The sequence below is a fragment of the Loxodonta africana genome, chromosome 4 (genome assembly GCF_030014295.1).
Source record: "Loxodonta africana isolate mLoxAfr1 chromosome 4, mLoxAfr1.hap2, whole genome shotgun sequence".
Lineage (NCBI taxonomy): Eukaryota > Metazoa > Chordata > Mammalia > Proboscidea > Elephantidae > Loxodonta > Loxodonta africana.
In genome coordinates, this window is record NC_087345.1 from 130,612,998 (window position 1) to 130,630,819 (window position 17,822).

Below are 17,822 nucleotides of genomic sequence, written 5' to 3' on the forward strand. Positions count from 1 at the left end.
CAGATGAAGAGGAGTTTTTGGAATTCAGACTTGGAGTTGATTTAAGACTTCTGGGATGATATGATGGGGTGAATGTGTTTTACATGTGGCAAGGACATGAATTTTGGGGGGTCAGAGGGTAGAATGTTACGGATTGAATTGTGTCCCCAAAAATGTATGTCAGCTTGGCAAGGCCATGATTCTCAGTATTGTGTGGTTGTTCAGCATGTTTCGATCTGATGTGATTATCCTATGTGTTATAAATCTTAACCTCTATGATGTTAACGATGCAAGATTAGGGGCAGTTATGTTAATGAGGTAGGATTCAATCTACAGGATTAGGTTGTAACTTGAGTCAATCTTTTTTGGCTAGCAGAATCTAGTCAAAATCTAGCAGAAGGGAAGAGGAACCTCAATCCACCAAGAAAAAAGCACTGGGAGCAGAGAGTATTCCTTGAGCTTGGGATCCCTCCCCCAAGAAGCTCCTATACCAGGGAAAGATTGCTGTCAAGAAGCTTCCCCCAGAACTGACAAGAAAGCCTTCCCTGGGAGCTGACACCCTGAATTCAGACTTCTAGACTCCAAAACTATGAGAGAATAAATTTCTATTTGTGAAATCACCCATTTGTGGTATTTCTGTTATAGCAGCACTAGATAACTAAGACACTATGTGAAAAAATTTCATGTTCATCCATGACAACTGTCAGCAAATCAGGAATTGAAGGGACCTTCCTTAACTTAACAAAGGGCTCTGTGATTGTTAAGGTTGTGTGTCAACTTGGCTGGGCCATGATTCTCAGGGCTTTGGAGTTATGATGTAGTTTGGCAGTCATATAGTGATGTAATTACCTCCCTGATGAGATCTGATATAATGTGATTGCCTCCATGACAAGATCTGCTGTGAGTAGCCAAACAGTTGAAATAGAGTTTCCTTGAGGGTGTGGCCTATATCCAATATAGGTGAACTTTCTGGCAAGGGTGGCTGGCTTTTGTTTGTTCTTGATCCTGCATATGGCTCCTGTTCATGTGACGTCCAGTTCTTGGGACTTGACCTAGCAGCTTGCCTGCTAATCTTGGGATTCTTCAGGCATCCATGGTCAGGATATTGGGCTTATCAACCCCTGCAGCTACATGAGTCAAGAGAAGCCTCCAGCCTGTCCCACAGACTTGGGGGCTTCCAGCAACTACAACCATATAAGCCATTTCCTTGATATAAATCTCCCTATCCCTCTATGTATGTGTATAATATGTGTATGCATTATGCAGATGACACAACCTTGCTTGCTGAAAGTGAAGAGGACTTGAAGCACTTACTAATGAAGATCAAAGACCACAGCCTTCAGTATGGATTACATCTCAACATAAAGAAAACAAAAATCCTCCCAACTGGACCAATGAGCAACATCATGATAAATCGAGAAAAGGTTGAAGTTGTCAAGGATTTCATTTTACTTGGATCCACAATCAACAGCCATGGAAGCAGCAGTCAAGAAATCAAAAGACACATTGCATTGGGCAAATCTGCTGCAAAGGACCTCTTCAAAGAGTTGAAGAGCAAAGATGTCACCCTGAAGACTAAGGTGTGCCTGATCCAAGCCGTGGTATTTTCAATCACATCATATGCATGTGAAAACTGGACAATGAATAAGGAAGACCAAAGAAGAATTGACGCCTTTGAATTGTGGTGTTGGTGAAGAATATTGAATATACCATGGACTGCCAAAAGAACGAACAAACCTGTCTTGGAAGAAGTGCGGCCAGAATGCTCCTTAGAGGCAAGGATCGCGATACTTTGGACATGTTGTCAGGAGGGATCAGTCCGTGGAGCAGGACATCATGCTTGGCAGAGTACAGGGTCAGCGGAAAAGAGAAAGACCCTCAACAAGGTGGATTGACATGGTGGCTACAACAATGAGCTCAAGCATAACAACAATTGCAAGGATGGCACAGGACCGGGCAGTGTTTCGTTCTGTGTGCACAGGGTCGCTATGAGTTGGAACTGACTCGATGGCACTTAACAACAACTATATATATATATATATACGTGTGTGTGTGTGTGTGTGTGTGAGTGTGTATGTATGTATTTATCTCAATGCTTCATTGGTTTTGCTTCTCTACAAAACTTAGCCTAAGATATTTGGTACCAAGAGTGGTTCTAGAGAAACAAAATCGTAAGGATGAGTTTTCTAAATTGATTCTCAGGTCTGGTTAGTTTTAAAGATGTTGATGACTCTGCTTCTAGTAGCAAAAATTACCCACTAACCACTGTCATGGAGTCGATTCTGACTCATAGCCACCCTACAAGACAGAGTAGAACTGCCCCATAGAGTTTCCAAGGAGCACCTGGAAAATTCGAACTGCCGAGCTTTTGGTTAGCAGCTGTAGTGCTTAACCACTATGCCACCACGGTTTCCAGTGGCAAAGAGGTCACTGCTAGTTCATGGAGTGAAGTGGCAATAGAAATACACAAAATATCACCAACAAAAGATCAGGTATTGGTGAGAGGAGAGGTTCTAGGCAATAGCATGTTTAATACCTTTCTACAAGTTTGTCATAATGAGAAGTATAAGGAAGCTGGTTGATTGGTCTTACTTCCACTAGACAAAGTGGTGAAAGAAAGAGATGAGCTCAGGGCTTCAGAGTCAAAGCTCAAGCACCACATAAATGACTTCTATGTTTCCACTTGTGCCCTAAAGGAGAGCCTTATTTCTTGTAGTAATAGACATGACATTGACAAAAACCAACAAAATCAGTCTTACCATAACAGTGGCTGAATTACACCAACTCAATTGCCAGCCTTGAGAGTTGTCTGAAGTTAAAGTGAGGGCATTGCTTGGGAAGAAATGATATCCTGAAACTTGGGATTGGGGTAAATCCTGGAACTTGGGATTGGGATATACGGACAGATAATCAGGAAGCTGAGGACCCTGAGCCCCTAATTCCATTGAATCACTCCTGCCAACAGAACCAGCCCTCTCACTCCCATCTGAAGAGTTTACTCCTTTTTAGCCTGCTAAACCACCCTCCCCAATAAAACCATTAGCGCCTCCACCCCCATCTGATGAGATTAACCCAGGTGTGTCTGAAAAGTCTTTGTCTGAGTCATTGCCTGGGATATCACCTGAGGCAGATCCCTTACAGGAAAATGTTGAACCTTCTCAAAACACATCCTCACCACCCTTTTTGGTTTCTAGACCTTAAATCCCAGCAAAATCCAAAAGGTGAAGTATAAAGTGTGACCCAGGAGGAGGTACACTACACTCTAAAAGAATTGCTTGACTTTTCTAATATGTACAAGCAGAAACCTGAGGAATATGTGTGGCAATGGCTGTTAACGGTGCAAGGAACATAAAGATGGATTAGTCTGTGTTTACCAGTATGGGCCTACTAAGCACAGATTCTTCATTCAATGTTTCAGTTGAGAGGTTAGAAAAGGACCTAATAGTTTACTTGGTTGAGTTGCTGAGGCATGGATTACACAGTGGCCAACACTAAATCAAGCTGAAGTAGCAGACCTGACTCGGTATACTGTAGAAGAAGGTATCCAAAGGCTTAGGGAAATTGGCATGCTTGAGTAGATTTATCAGGTTAGCCCACAGACCCACACATGGGGGTTCCAGAGGACACACATTTTACCTTAACAGTGAGGAACAAATTTGTGAAGGGAGCCCCAGTATCCTTGAAGACTGCTGTGATTGCGATTTTATATAAGTCAGATCTGACAGTGGGAACTGCCCTAACTGAATTACCACACCTACCTACAATGGGGCTGAATGGACCCCGTGGTGGTAGAGGCTAAGGGGCAGCCCTCAATCGATAAAGACAAGGTGGGTGTGGTTACAATAATGGTCAACAGAGTCAAAGAGGTAATTAGAACAGTCTGATTCCTATGGACCTATGGTGTTGGCTACTTAGTCATGGTGTCCCTAGAAGTGAAATAGATAGGAAATCTACTACGTGATCTGTACAAGCAAAGAATTCTAGGTCTAGTGAACAGCAGTCTAACTCGAATTGCCAGAATACAGAGTCACTACGCGTCAATCAATTCCCAGACTTTAGTGAGTTTAAAGACCCAAACTCCTTAAATAAAGAGGAGGCCAGATTCCCTTGAGGAAGGACCCCACTACACTGCCAAAAACTTATACTGTTAATCTTTTTCCCAGTCTTCTTCAAAGGGATCTATGGCCTTTTATGAGAGTAACTACTGATTGCAGAAAAGAAAAAAAAATCAGACTTTTCAGAGATTACTGGATACTGGCTCTGAACTGACACTAATTCCAGGATTCCCAAAATGTCACAGTAATCCACCAGTCAGAATGGGGGCATATGGACCTCAGGTTATTAATGGAGTCTTAGCTCATGTTTTAGCTCTCACAGTAGGTCCAGTGGGTCCCCGAAACCATCCTGTAGTGATTTCTGCAGTTAAAGAATGCATAACTGGAATAGATATACTTAGCAACTAGCAGAAACCCCACATTGGATCTCTGGTTTGTGCAAAAAACAGATGGACCTTGGAGAATGACAGCAGATTATCGAAAACTTAACCAGGCGGTGACTCCAACTGCAGCTGCTGCTCCCGATGTAGTTTCATTGCTTGAACAAATTAATACATCTCCTGGGAGCCCTGCTGGCATTGTGGTTATGCATTTGGCTGCTAACCAAAAAAGGTTGGCAGTTTGAATCCACCAGCTGCTCCTTGGAAACTCTCTGGGCAGTTCTACTCTGTCCTATAGGGTCATCGTGAGTTGGAATCAACTCTACAGCAATGGATTTTTTTTTTTTTTTTGGTGGTACCTGGTATGCAGGTATTGATCTGGCTAATGTCTTTTTCTTCATGCCTGTTTCAAAGGACCACCAAAAGCAGTCTGTCTTCAGCTGGCAAGGCCAGTGATACAACTTCACTGTCCTACTTAGGGATATTATCAACTCTCCAGCCCTATGTCATAATTTAGTCTGCAGGGACCTTGATCACCTTTCCCTTCCACAAGATGTCACGCTGCTCCATTACATTGGTGACTTTATGCTGACTGGACCTAGTAACGAAGTGTCAATGACTCTGGACTCATTGGTAAAACATTCGTGTGCTAGAGGGCAGGAGATTAATCTGACAAAAACTCAGATGCCTTCCACCTCCCTGAAATTCCTAGGGGTCCAGTGGTGTGGGGCATGTTGAGATATTCCTTCTGAAGTGAAGGATAAGTTATTGCATTGCCCCCACTCACAACTAAAAAGGCAGCACAATGCCTAGTGGGCCTCTTTGGATTTTGGAGGCAACATATCCTTCATTTGGATGTGCTACTCTGGCCTATTTACCAAGTGACTCTAAAAGCTGCTAATTTTGAGTGGTGTCCATACCTAGAGAAGGCTCTCCAATAGGTTCAGTTTGCCATGCAAGTGGCTCTGCCACTTGGGCCGTATGATCCAACTGATCCAATGGTGCTTGAAGTGTCAGTGACAGATAGAGGGGCTGTTTGGAGTTTTCAGCAGGTCACTATCGGTGAGCCACAGGGCAGACCCTCAGGATTTTAGGGCAAAGCCCTGCCATCCTCTGCAGGTAACTACTCTCCTCATGAGAAACAGTTTTTGGCTTCCTACTGGGCCTTAGTAAAGACTGAATGCCCAACCATAGGTCACCAAGTCACCACGCAGCCTGAGCTGCCCATCTTGAACTGAGCGTTGTCTGACTGACAGAGTCATAAAGTTGGTCATGCATAGTAGCACTTCGTCATTAAATGGACATGGTATGTGGGAGCTTGGGCCTGAGCAGGACCTGGAGGCACAATAAGTTACGTGAGGAAGTGGCCCAAATGCCCTTGGTCTTCACTGTTGTCACATTAACTTCCATCTCCCAGTCTGCACCTATGGCCTTGTGAGGGGAGGCAGGGTTCCTTATGATCAGTTAACTGAGGAAAAAAAACTTGTGACTGGTTTACAAGATAGTTCTGCACGATATGCAGGCACCACTCAACAATGGACAGCACTACAGCCCCTTTCTGAGACCTCACTGAAGGAGAGTAGTGAAGGGAAATCCCTCCAATGGCCAACACTTTGAGCAACGCATGTGTTCGGTCATTTCGCTTGGAAGGAGAAATGACCAGATGTGTGACTGTATATTAATTCATGGGCTGTGCCCAATCGTTTGGCTGGATTGTCAGGGACTTAGAAGGAACGTGTGGAAAATTGGAGACAAGGAGGTAGGGAGAAGAGAATGTGGACAGACTTCTCTGAACAGGCCAAAGAAGTGAAAATATCTGTGTCTCATTTGAATGCTCACCAATGGGTGATCTCAGCATAGGAAGATTTTAATAATCAAGTGTGTAAGATGACACATTCCGTGGAAACCAGTCATCCTCCTTCCCCAGTCACTCCTGTCATTGCCCAATGGGCTCCTGAACAAAGTAGCCATGGTTGGAAGGATGGAGGTTATGCACGAAGTCAGCAACATGGACTTCTACTCACCAAGGTCAACTCGGTTACAGCCACTGCTGAGTACCCAACTGGGCAGCCGCAGAGATCAACACTGAGTGCCCGAAATGGCACCATTCCTCGAGGTGGTCAGCCAGCAACTTGGTGACAGGTTGATTACATTGGACAAATTCCATCATGGAAAGGGCAGCATTTTGTTCTCAGTGCAATAGACACTCTGGATATGAATTTGCCTTCCCTGCATGCAATGTTTCTGCCAAAACTACCATCTGTCCACTTACAGAATGTCTTAGCTACCATCATATTGTTGTCCCACACAGCATCGCCTTGGACCAAGGGACTCAGTTCACAGCAAATGAAGTGCTGCAAAGGGCCCATGCTCATGGAATTCACTGGTCTTACCATGCGTCCCATCATACTGAGGCAGCTGGCTTGACAGAATGATGGAATGGTCTTCTTAAGACACATTTACAGCATCAACGAAGTGGCAACATCTTGCAGAATTGGAGCAATGTTTTCCAGGAGGCTGTATATGCTCTAAACCACCATCCAATATATGGTGCTGTTTCTCCCATAGCCAGGATTTATGGGTCCAGGAAACAAGGGATGGAAATAAGAGTGGCACTACTTGCTATTACCCTAGTGAACCACTCATAAAATGCTTGCTTTCCATCCCCGTGAATCTATGCTGTGATGAATCTCAAATGTATTAGGCTAAGTGAAAAAAGTAAGACTCAAAAGTTATCTACTGTAGCAGTCCATTTATATGGCTTTCTGGAAAAGCAAAAGTATAGGAACAGAAAACAGGATTTCCAAAAGCTGGGAGGCAGGACAGTGAAAGAGAACGAAGGGGCATGTGGGAATTTTGAGGGGTTATGTGACAGTTCTCTATTTGACTGTAATGGTGTTTACATGATTGTACGTCTTTGTCAAAACTCACAGAAATGTGCACCTAAGGGGTGAATTTTATTGAATGTAAATTATATTTTAGAAAAAAAAAATTTTCAACCACTACATTTCCTCCATTTCACATACATCTCCCAGGGTAACAGAGAGTATGGTTAAATTCTAAAAAGGGAGGAATGAGTGAAATATAGGATGGGATGGTCTTAAGTGGTAAACAATGTCATTTGGATTTTGTCTCCATGTAAAAAGCTTTATCTTCATTCTTGTCAATCCTACGTTAAAACAAAAGTGTCTTAAAGACTCAGTATATCATGACTTTCATAACTTTTTTCCAATATTAAAAGGGCAAGATGTAAATCTCTACTTAAATACCTCCAATAAATCTCCTACTTGCCCCTTTTATTAATCTAAAATTCCTTCTTTTCTCTTCACCTTTATTTCCCCATATCTAGCTTCTGCTGGTAACATTCTGCCTTGTATCATGTCCTATTTCGCTCTCTTCCTTACTTTTCTTGTATATTTATGTTGTGTCTCCTTCTTATCTCCCCCCAAATTCACATGCTGCTTTTCATATACTGTTTGTATCACACTCTCAATACAAAAACCTTCAAATTTCTAGGTGAAAATAGTATTAGGAATTATCTCTTAGAAGAACAAAGTAATGAACCATATTACTCATTTAATTTTAATTCTTTGTAGCATGATCCACAAAACTTAACTTACAAAAACATATATTTCCACATATAAATTTCATATTTCCAACGTGTAACATTCTGACTGGTCATTCTGTTTTTTCCATTACGTGGCTTAGCTGGAAATGAGAAGTTCTTAAGAACTTCCTGTTTTGTAAATACAAACCCTGTTTTTCAAGGAATCCAATATCCTCTGCTGCCAAACAAAAAATAAAATTGACGGAGGTGGGGAGAAGAAAAGAAAATACATAAACATATATATATATACACATACATACATATGTGTGTGTGTATTTTTATCAAGCAGAAGATAGAACTACAAACATACACCCATTACATTGTTCCTCTTTCTCGTCAAATTTACCACAAACTGAACATGTTAAAGGATTTGCTGGCTCAGTCCCCCAACCTCCAACCCTGAACTCCCACCTGTCATTTTAAACTACAAAGAATCTACAAACCATAAGTCCCAGCTTTTGCTGAGGTACCTTTTGCTAGTGCGTAAATTACAACACCGTTGGAATCTCTGACTTTGCCATCACTCTAAGATAGAAAAGACCTGTTATTTCACATTATGCGACCTGCTGGGGTGCAAGTTGCCAGGGACCCACGTAAAAGAGAAGACTCAGGATATAAACACAAAGAGCATTTTTTTCCTCATCTTTTTGTAATCTAATTGACTGTTTATTTCTCCCGCCCCAGAAACGTTTAGGTAATCTACACAGCAATGCAGTAAATGAGTAAAAATAATACATCTCTCCTCCCACCCTATCCCCTTCCCTCATCCCTCCAAAACGTACCCCCTTCTATGGAGATGGACTGTGGAGTGCTAAAAACCACAGTGCTAGCTTGCCTAAAATGCAGTTTCTAAGGCGCTTCTGTGAAAGAAAGGCTCCCACCGCAACCCCAACCCTGTCCTTTTATCTTTTCAAATTTCATCAGTTGCATTACCTGATTTTTCCAGGTAGTGCTCTACCAATGCATGGTCACTTTGTGACCTGTCAGACGAAGTCTCCACATCTGACATCTTCTCACTTAGAGGAGCGCTCTAAAAAGTAGTTGCTTGTCCATGAGAACTGGAAACCGATACTGCTGTGACAGCTTCCGTAAACATCAGTCTTGGCAACTCCCTCGGAAGCAGGCTACGCTGTCGCTCTAAGTCCGATGAACTCTAGGACACACAACAGCTTTAGATATGAGTGAGTTGTAGAAATATGTCAAAACCATAAATGTTTCCTGAGCCTCAACCATGTATGAGACACAAAGAATCTAGTCCTGCGCACTCCATTATTAGAGCGGTAATACCATACACAAAGTTAAGTGCGTTGTAAGCAAAATAAACTCAATGACGCTGATACAAGCTTTAGAATTATAAAGGAAAAATTTCCTTAGAGAAGCGGTTTTTGTTTTGCCAAGTTGTTGTTCTCTCTTGCCAAGACAGAATAACAGAAATCAGATTTACTTCACTGCCTGAATCAACGAAACAAAAAAAGCAAACAAATAAAACATATGGTTAATTTTCATGACACTGGGCCCTAATGGAGTCCTAGCCTGGTCAGATCTCGGCGAAGCCTCCTTCTCTCCCATTGTTGGAGTTCTGTTGAAGATGGCTCCTCCTTCAGCCCAACCCGGGAGCGGGGAGAGCTGCTGCCTGGAGGTTCTCGGGGCCCCGGGGCCCGCTGCTGCTCCTCAGCCCGGCGCCCTCCCCGCTCCCTGCCAGGTAGCTCGCGTCCCTCCTCCCGCCCCGGAGCCTTACCCTCGCGGGTGCCTCCCGAACCCACCGCCCAGCCCACACCCAGGGGAAGCAGGGGCGCCCCACTCGGGCCGGGCCAGACTCGGAGGTGACCGCTGGAGACCCGAGCTGCGCCTAGGCCTGCACTACCATGGCCGGAAATTTGCTTTCGATTCTGTTTCTTTAGGTTTTTTGTTTTTTGTTTTTTTTTTTCCCCTGGTGGCGCCAGCGGCGCAGAAGAGGCGGGTAGAAGAGTAAACAAGGAAGCGCGTTCTGGTTCTTTGGCTTCTTCTCGAGACCCAGTTCTTCTCCGCTTACGAACATTTTTGACAGTCTAGTCGAAATGTTACCGGGGTTTGCAAATTGTATATTCAATAAACTTCAAACAATTTCTATTATTGACTTAATATGATTTTTGTTTTAAAACTCTTAAAGCCCAGATATTACAGATGTTACATACACCAGGTTCTGGTAACTGTGCTCTGAGATGTGTAAGCTGAGTTACTGACCCTGAGGAAAGATCAATTGCTGCCAAAGCCCCTTATACACTTACCTGACAAAAGACACCTTAGAAACCACTAGAGACTAAGCAAATTAAAACACCAACTCATAAAGAAAAAAGAATTGAAGCTGATAGCTACAGCTTGCTCTGCTATGTCCACAGTAACGTTGTTAAAGAGATTTTTTATCCATTTTTTACCCTTGCCGTGTGGTAAATATAATTTTAAAGATATTTACAGCACAGGCACTGCTTTCAAATCGGAACTTTGTGGGTTAGAGTCAACTAAAAATAAACCCAAACAACATCTGCACTGTGCGGAAGACTGTGAATGAGAAGGCCAGGGCTGGGACGCACAAGTTATCCTTATGAGCAGCTGAAGTGACAACCTGTGCTAGAAGGTAACATAATCATGGAGGTAACAATAGAAGGCAGCTGACAAAACAAACAAAAAAACAACTTTACCTTAATAGAAGGCAAGAAGATAATATAAAATATGGAAACAGCAATATATATGTATGCCAAAAAAAAAAGAAAAAAAAACCAAACCCCCTGCCGCCGAGTTGATTCTGACTCACAGCGACCCTATAGGACAGAGTAGAATTGCCCCATAGAGTTTCCAAGGAGTGCCTGGAGGATTCCAACTGCCAACCTTTTGGTTAGCAGCAGTAGCACTTAACCACTACACCACCAGGGTTTCCATACATGTATACACACATACACATATATAAACTTAAAAGATGACATTTCAAAAAAGAAAAAACAATAGTGACTGATTATAAACATCTAGATCTCTACCCTAAGGGCAAAAGATCTTAGATTGGAATTTAAAACAAAATCTAATTTTTTTCTTATGTACAAGAGAAACATCAATATGACCTTCGGGCAAAGCCATATCATAATACTCCCCCTACTTTAATTTACATTCATATAATTTGTCACTGCTTATAAACACAAGAAGGATACATGCTTACTGCCACAGGATACAGTAAGATAATCATCTTCTTAGGTGACAATAAAATGCCCTCCTGTAGCATTTCAGAAGTATTGCCTCAAGAAGTAGTTCCACGTTTTGACTATCACATTCAGAAAGCACAAGAAAGCACATGCTGTGTTAATATCACAGTTTATTGCTTATGTAACAAATACTTTGCTGTATAGATGGATCATGCTAATTTTATACAGTAGTTTAACTCGTACCTTTTTGGGAGATCAGTTTTTGTCCTTTTCTACTTTTCTATTTTAATTCATTTTTTTTAAGCTCTAACTTACTCTTTCCTGTGTCAGTTATTTTTTGGAAATAGGGAAGTTACCCACCCATCAAAAACATGGGTTATGCTTCATTATTACTTTAAGTGTTTCTCAACTTTTAGTTGGAGTAAAAATGGTTTTATCTTTCAGCGATGGAAGGTGTCTTACTCTGGATTCTCTAGAGGAGCAAAGCCAGTGAAGCATATATGATATAAAAGCCAAACCCATTGCCATCGAGTAGATTCCAACTCGTAGCCACCCTGTAGGACAGAGCAGGGTTTCCAGGGAGTGGCTGGTAGACTCGAACTGCTGACCTTTTGGTTAGCAGCCAAGCTCTCTTATCCAGTGCACTACCAGGACTTCGTAGAGAGAAATTTACTTCAAGGAAATTGTTCAAGGAATTGAGGGGGCTAACAAGTCCCAAATCCATGGGTCAGACAACAGGCTGAAGATCTCTACTGGCTCACGAAGTTGCAGGAGCTGACAAACCCAAAATCTGCAGGTCAGGAGGCAGGCCAGAGACTTCTGCGGTTTACATCCAGTTAATGAGAAGAATGCAATGTCGAGAAAAAAAGAGTGAGGTTTGCCAGAAAATCCGTTTATATACTGGAGGCAGGCTCTACCCCCAAGGAAACTGCTCTTCCAACTGATTGGATGTTCACATCATATCACAAAACGGAAGTCAGTTACTTAGAGTCTGCCAAATCACTGAGAATCATAGCCTAACCAAGTTGACACATAACATTAATCATCACAAGTGCCAACGTGTACATTTTTCTTAAAAAATAACAACCCTGGATAGCTCTCTCTAATATACTTCTTATTAAGAAAATTTTCTGTGGAAAATGAGTGAGTTTGAGTGCTTGATGATGATGTAACATTCACACTTTTTCCTTCCTTTTTCCAGTAGGCAGGCATAAAAGAATCTAAGTGTGAAGTCTTACATGTTGGCCATGTTTTTGAGAGGTATCATCACAGTGAATGTGATGTAAGTGCCATGCCTATTATACATAGAGAGAAAAAAGAAATTAATTCATGAACATAGGACTGCTAATTCCCGTAACTGAAATCAAAATGCTCCTGTTCTCATAAAAAGGGCAATGTTCTAATTATGCAGTATTGTCCTATATAAAGACAAGGTCACACAAATAAGGATGTTGCCAGGTAGAAATCCCAGGTTCTTACTCAGCATGACTCATATTGGCCAATAAACCAAAGCCTGAGGGGGGAGAACAGTAAAGGCACCTTCATTTCATTGTATAAGGAAAAAGAGTCAAACGGAGCTGCTGCTGCCAAGACTGCTCCCCAGGAGAGCAGCCAAGCTACTTTTAAAGGGGTTTATAAGTAGGGAGTTCATACAGGAACATACAGGAACATTCTCAATCATACAAAGCAGGCACAATGGGGTTTACATACAACCTCCAAGCAAAAGCAAGATTGAAATGCAAAGCTGGAGGGGGGGGAGGGGGAGGAAGCCTACCAAAGGAAACAGGATTTTTAATACAACGCTGTGGGGGAGGAAGCTAAGTAAACGGGGTTTTTAATGCAGCACTGTGGGTGGGGGCTCTGTCTCAAGGAGACACTAAGGGACCTTTTAGGAATCTCTCTTCAACTGAAGCTGTGTCTAACCTTTCTCTCTCATGATTACTAGCTAAAACAGCCCTGTGGTGTAGCGGTTAAGCGGCTCTACTTCTAACTGAAAGGTGGGCAGTTGGAGCTCACCAGCTGCTCCACTGAAGAAAGATGCGCAGTCTGCTTCCCTAAAGATTGTTGTTGTTGGGTGACGTCGAATTGGTTCCCACTAATAGCAACCCCATGTGCAACACAACGAAATACTGCCTGGGCCGATGCCATTCTCAAAATCTTTGTTATGCTTGAGCCCATTGTTGCAGCCACTGTGCCAATCCATTTCCTTGAAAGTCATCTTCTTTTTCAATGACTCTCTACTTTACTAAGCACGATGTCCTTCTCTGTGGACTGATCCCTCCTGACAACATGTCCAAAGTAGCTGAGACGAAGTCTTGCCATCCTTGCTCCTAAGGACCATTCTGGCTGTACTTCTTCCAAGACAGATTTGTTTGTTCTTTTGGCAGTCTTTGGTATACTCAATATTCTTCGCCAACACCATAATTCAAAGGTATCAATTCTTCTTCAGTCTTCCTTATTCATTGTCCAGCTTTCTCATGCAGACTAGGCAATTGAAAATACTATACGATATGGTAAAGATTACAGTCTTGGAAACCCTATGGGGCAATTCTACTCTGACCGAAAAGGTCTCTATGAGTCCAGATAGACTCAACAGCAGAGGGTTTTTGGTTTATTACCTCTTAAGTAAATAGACTTCAACTGTTTGTATGGAAGATAGCTATATTAAGCAAAGCTCTAGATGGCTGCATTTTAATAAAAAGCCCTACTAGCAGTTAAAATTTATTGAGCTCTTTGTGTTAGAGCTTGTTTCAAAGTGTGCCTGCTGAGTCAGTGGCTATCCATAAATTGGGTCATACTGGGCAATGGTGAGTTAAGTACAGTTACTGAGAGAGCTTTTAAAAACTTTGATAGCAACTTGACATATCCATGATATCCAAGTGAGTAGTCAGTGGATCCATCTTGTGGAACAGGATAGAGACTAGTTTGGTGTGGTCAAACTCAGTGAGCTGGGTATGAGTCATGTGAACTAGGACTACATTAAAAAGTAAGGTATGTTGCGGTTATTTTCTCAACTACAATCCAACTGTGTATAAAATCTGAAATCCATTTACTTCATTTTTTCAGGTTAATAAAAATTAATTATAAACTTCACAGAATAATTTGTTGCAAATGGTTACTGATGAATTATTGAAGATACATTTTAAAAAACAGCATTATTTGTATCCTTTTGGATAAGACTTAAAAATAAATAGCCTCAGCTTGCTGAAATTATTGAAAAATCTCTTCTTCCATTCCTTCAACTTGTTGCTGTTAGTTGCCATTGAGTCGATTCCGACTTACAGCAACCCCACGTCTACAGAGTAGAACTACTCTACAGGGTTTTCAAGAATGTGACATTTCCAAAGCAGATAGCCAGGTCTATCACCAGAGGTGCTTCTGGATGGGTTTGAACTGTGAACCTTTCAGCTGGGAGTCCAGTGCTTAAGTGTTTGTGCCACCCAGGTACTCATACCTCCTTGAAACTGGTTCCCCTACTATGACTGTTATTAAAATGAAATGGAAAGCGTTTAGATACCCTTTATCTTCTGTAGGCAGAGTGCTGTTGTCAATCCAATCTAACAAGCTTATTTGTCGTATTACAAACTTTACATATCCATATAAATAATATTCATTCAAAGTGTGTAGTCACAGGAATTTAAAATGGGGAAGACAATTTGACCGCTAAAGTTTGGGATTAGTTTCCATTTCAAAATGTCAAAGTTCGAAGTTAATAGGAATTCTTTATGATAATTATCTAAAAGTACACAGTTTTTGTAATTCTTCCTTTTTTTCTACATTATGTTTATACTAAGGACCTGGTGGCACAAGAGTTAAGCACTTGGTTACTAACAGAAAGACTGGCAGTTCGAACCTACCTAGCGGCTCCACAGGAAAAAGACCGAAAGACCTGGTGATCTGCTTCTGTGAAGATTACAGCCTAGAAAACCAGACGCAGCAATTCTACTCTGTCACGTTGTGTGGCAATGAGTTGAAATTGACTGGACAGCACCCAACAACAACAACATGTTTATTCTAATTAACCAAAACATAATTTTATGACTTCTGAATCTGATAAACATACTTCAAAATAAAAAAAAAAAAAAATTCTGCTTTGTATATCTTTGCTTTTTAAAAAAATTTCATTTCTGTTTCCATTAATTTTTATTGTATTTTATAAAAGTATTGACCTGCGATGGATTGGGAGGAAAACAGGTCCTTCATTATACATTGAAGTGTTACTGCACTTTGAAAAATGTTGACCGTAATATTCTTATCTCATTTAATTCTCAAAACAATGACATTAAGTAGACATTATTCCCACCAAGGTTTAGTAAGGTTAAATAACTTTTTCTTACTTACTTGTATACTAAGCAGCAGAGCTATGATTCAAACCTAGGTCTGTCTAACGTCAAAGCCCATACGTTAACTACTATGCTGTATGATTCAACAACAGTGACACAGATGGAGTTGTTGGCTTTCATTTAAGGTTCCTAGGTGATGCAAACAGTTCATGCTGGGCAACTAACCAAAAGGTTGGTGGCTTGAACCCACCCAGAAGCACTGCAGAAGAGAGGCCTGGTGGCCTGGTGATCTACTTCTGTAAGATTATAGACATTGAAAACCCTGTGGAGCACAGTTCTTCTCTGGAGCACACGAGGTCGCCGAGGGTTGGAATCAATTCCACAGTGATGGGTTTGGTTTTGAGGTTTGGTTGTCCTTTAGTCTCAGTCTAGCCTAGTAGGTTTCAAGCTAGTTCAGGTAGAGTGGCACCTACAAGCTGTGCAGGTGTTTCAGGGCACAGTGTTTTCTGCATAACGATACAGAACATTGATAACTTGTAACAGGGCACAATGTTCTCTGCATAACAATACAGTACATTGATAACTTATAACACTGTACAAGGCATTACCATTGCATTGCTTGAAAATGCATACATTCATTTATTCAATACGGATTTATTATGTGCCTGCTATGCACCAGGCACCAAAGAGCTGCGAACAAGATGGGAAAACTGTTTGCTGTCTTAGACCTCCCATTCTAGCAAGGATGAGGAGAACAATAACTAAATAGACAATAAAAGGAAAGTAATTTTCAGGTAGTGTTAAATATTATAAAGGTGGAATTGATAGAGTATCCGGGAGGCTACATTAGACTGAATGTCAGAGAAAGTCTCCCGGAGAATGTGAAGATCTGAGGCAGGAGCATACCAGATATAGGATTACCTGGAGCAAAGAAAGGGTCTAAGGCAGGAAGGAGCTGGTATGTGTTAGGAACAGAGAGAAGTTTTTGTGGACATAATATAATCAGCATGGCAGCAGAAGCAAGGGTGAAGAACGGTAAGTGATAAGAGATGAAGCTGAGAAGACATAAAGGTGTCAGATCCCTTTGGGCTTTGTAGGAGTAGGGCCACCTGGTTAAATACTAGGGGCAACCATAGACCAAATTGTGAGGTAGGCAAAGTTTTGCTTTCGTTCATCTTTCTCCACATGGTTCGTATTTTGGGTATTACAACAGCAATCAGGAGTGCGGTAGGCTGCGAAAGGAGCCCGAGTTTTGAGTTGCGAAACAGAAGTTGAGTTCTGCTCTTTACTCACCTATACGGTCAAGAAAATAATACCTTCACATATAGGTATTGGTGCATCAACAAAATAATGTAGATTTAAGGGTTTCACCAATAACATTAAACGTTCTGGCTTCAGCTTAAGTCCATAGACAAAAAAGAAAGAGGTTGCAGCGCCCTCTGCTGACTACCGTTATAAAATTAACTCCGATGGATAACGAATAGGTCTTCGGATCCACTGCAAATTTCACTCTAGAAATCACTACTCCATGTCTTTATGGACAAATACCTTCAATTGTGCGCACAAACATCAAATTCAAACTTCTGACGAACAGCATGAATGTCCATTGCTCCCCCACTCAATCCCCTTTCCCACGGCCCACACAGGCAGCTAGAGGGACCTCAGATTAAAACCAGAAAATAACAGATCAGGAGGCTGAGTCATTTACAGCAGGACCTCTTAAACTCTATTGCGCCTAAGACTCACCTGAAAATCTTGTTAAATTGGAGATTGAGACACACTGGTCTGGGCTGGGGCCTGAGGTTCTGCATTTCTAACCATCTCCCAGGTAAGGCTGATGCTGCTGATGGTGGGACCACACAGTGAGCAGTGAGGCTTTAGAAACCCTTACAGCTAGGTTGGTAAAAGGGTCTAGTTACTACAACCCTTAGGAGTCAACTCCCAGAGTAGAAAGTGCAGGGGTGATCAGCCCAAGTCTGCACCGAGAGGGAAGGCAGGGTGTCATAGAAGAGGAAACGCGCCACCAGGAGGCAACAGCCGATTCTTCCTTCTCCCTCCCTCCCCCCTGTGCCCTGGAGCTGACAACCATGCAAAACACGAATTAGACCTGAAAAGGGACGCAGACCACTTACCTCTGACAGATTTAAAAACCTCCAACTGACCTGTAGCCCAAGAAATTGCTTCTCCTAAATCTTCCCTGGGAGCTAGGCACTGGGAATCGAAGGGGGTGGGGCAAAAAGAAAGAGAAACTGCAAGTCTTTGAAGGTGACTGAGACCCAGGAAGTCATTTCCCTGATTCGAAAAAGATTTTTCGTTGTTGGTATTTTAGGGAAAATGAGGTAGGTGAG

The 17,822-nt window shown here is 42.0% G+C and overlaps 1 protein-coding gene across 4 annotated transcripts in view; it reads right to left on the minus strand.

Moving 5' to 3' along the window:
* CLEC2D (C-type lectin domain family 2 member D) overlaps window positions 1–17,403 on the minus strand; it is a 35,688-nt gene extending 18,285 nt beyond the window's left edge. Inside the window, exons 1-2 of one of the 4 annotated variants that reach the window (XM_064284642.1) lie at window positions 17,221–17,403; window positions 8,955–9,174 (exon numbers count right to left, since the gene is read on the minus strand). In XM_064284642.1, the coding sequence (XP_064140712.1) occupies window positions 8,955–9,030 (76 nt within the window). In that variant the 5' untranslated portion in view covers window positions 9,031–9,174; window positions 17,221–17,403. Of the gene's footprint in view, window positions 1–8,954; window positions 9,675–9,759; window positions 9,889–17,220 lie in introns of those variants that run through there. The other 3 variants (XM_064284643.1, XM_064284644.1, XM_064284641.1) reach the window with 3 other exon arrangements.
* Window positions 17,404–17,822: the final 419 nt, after the last annotated feature.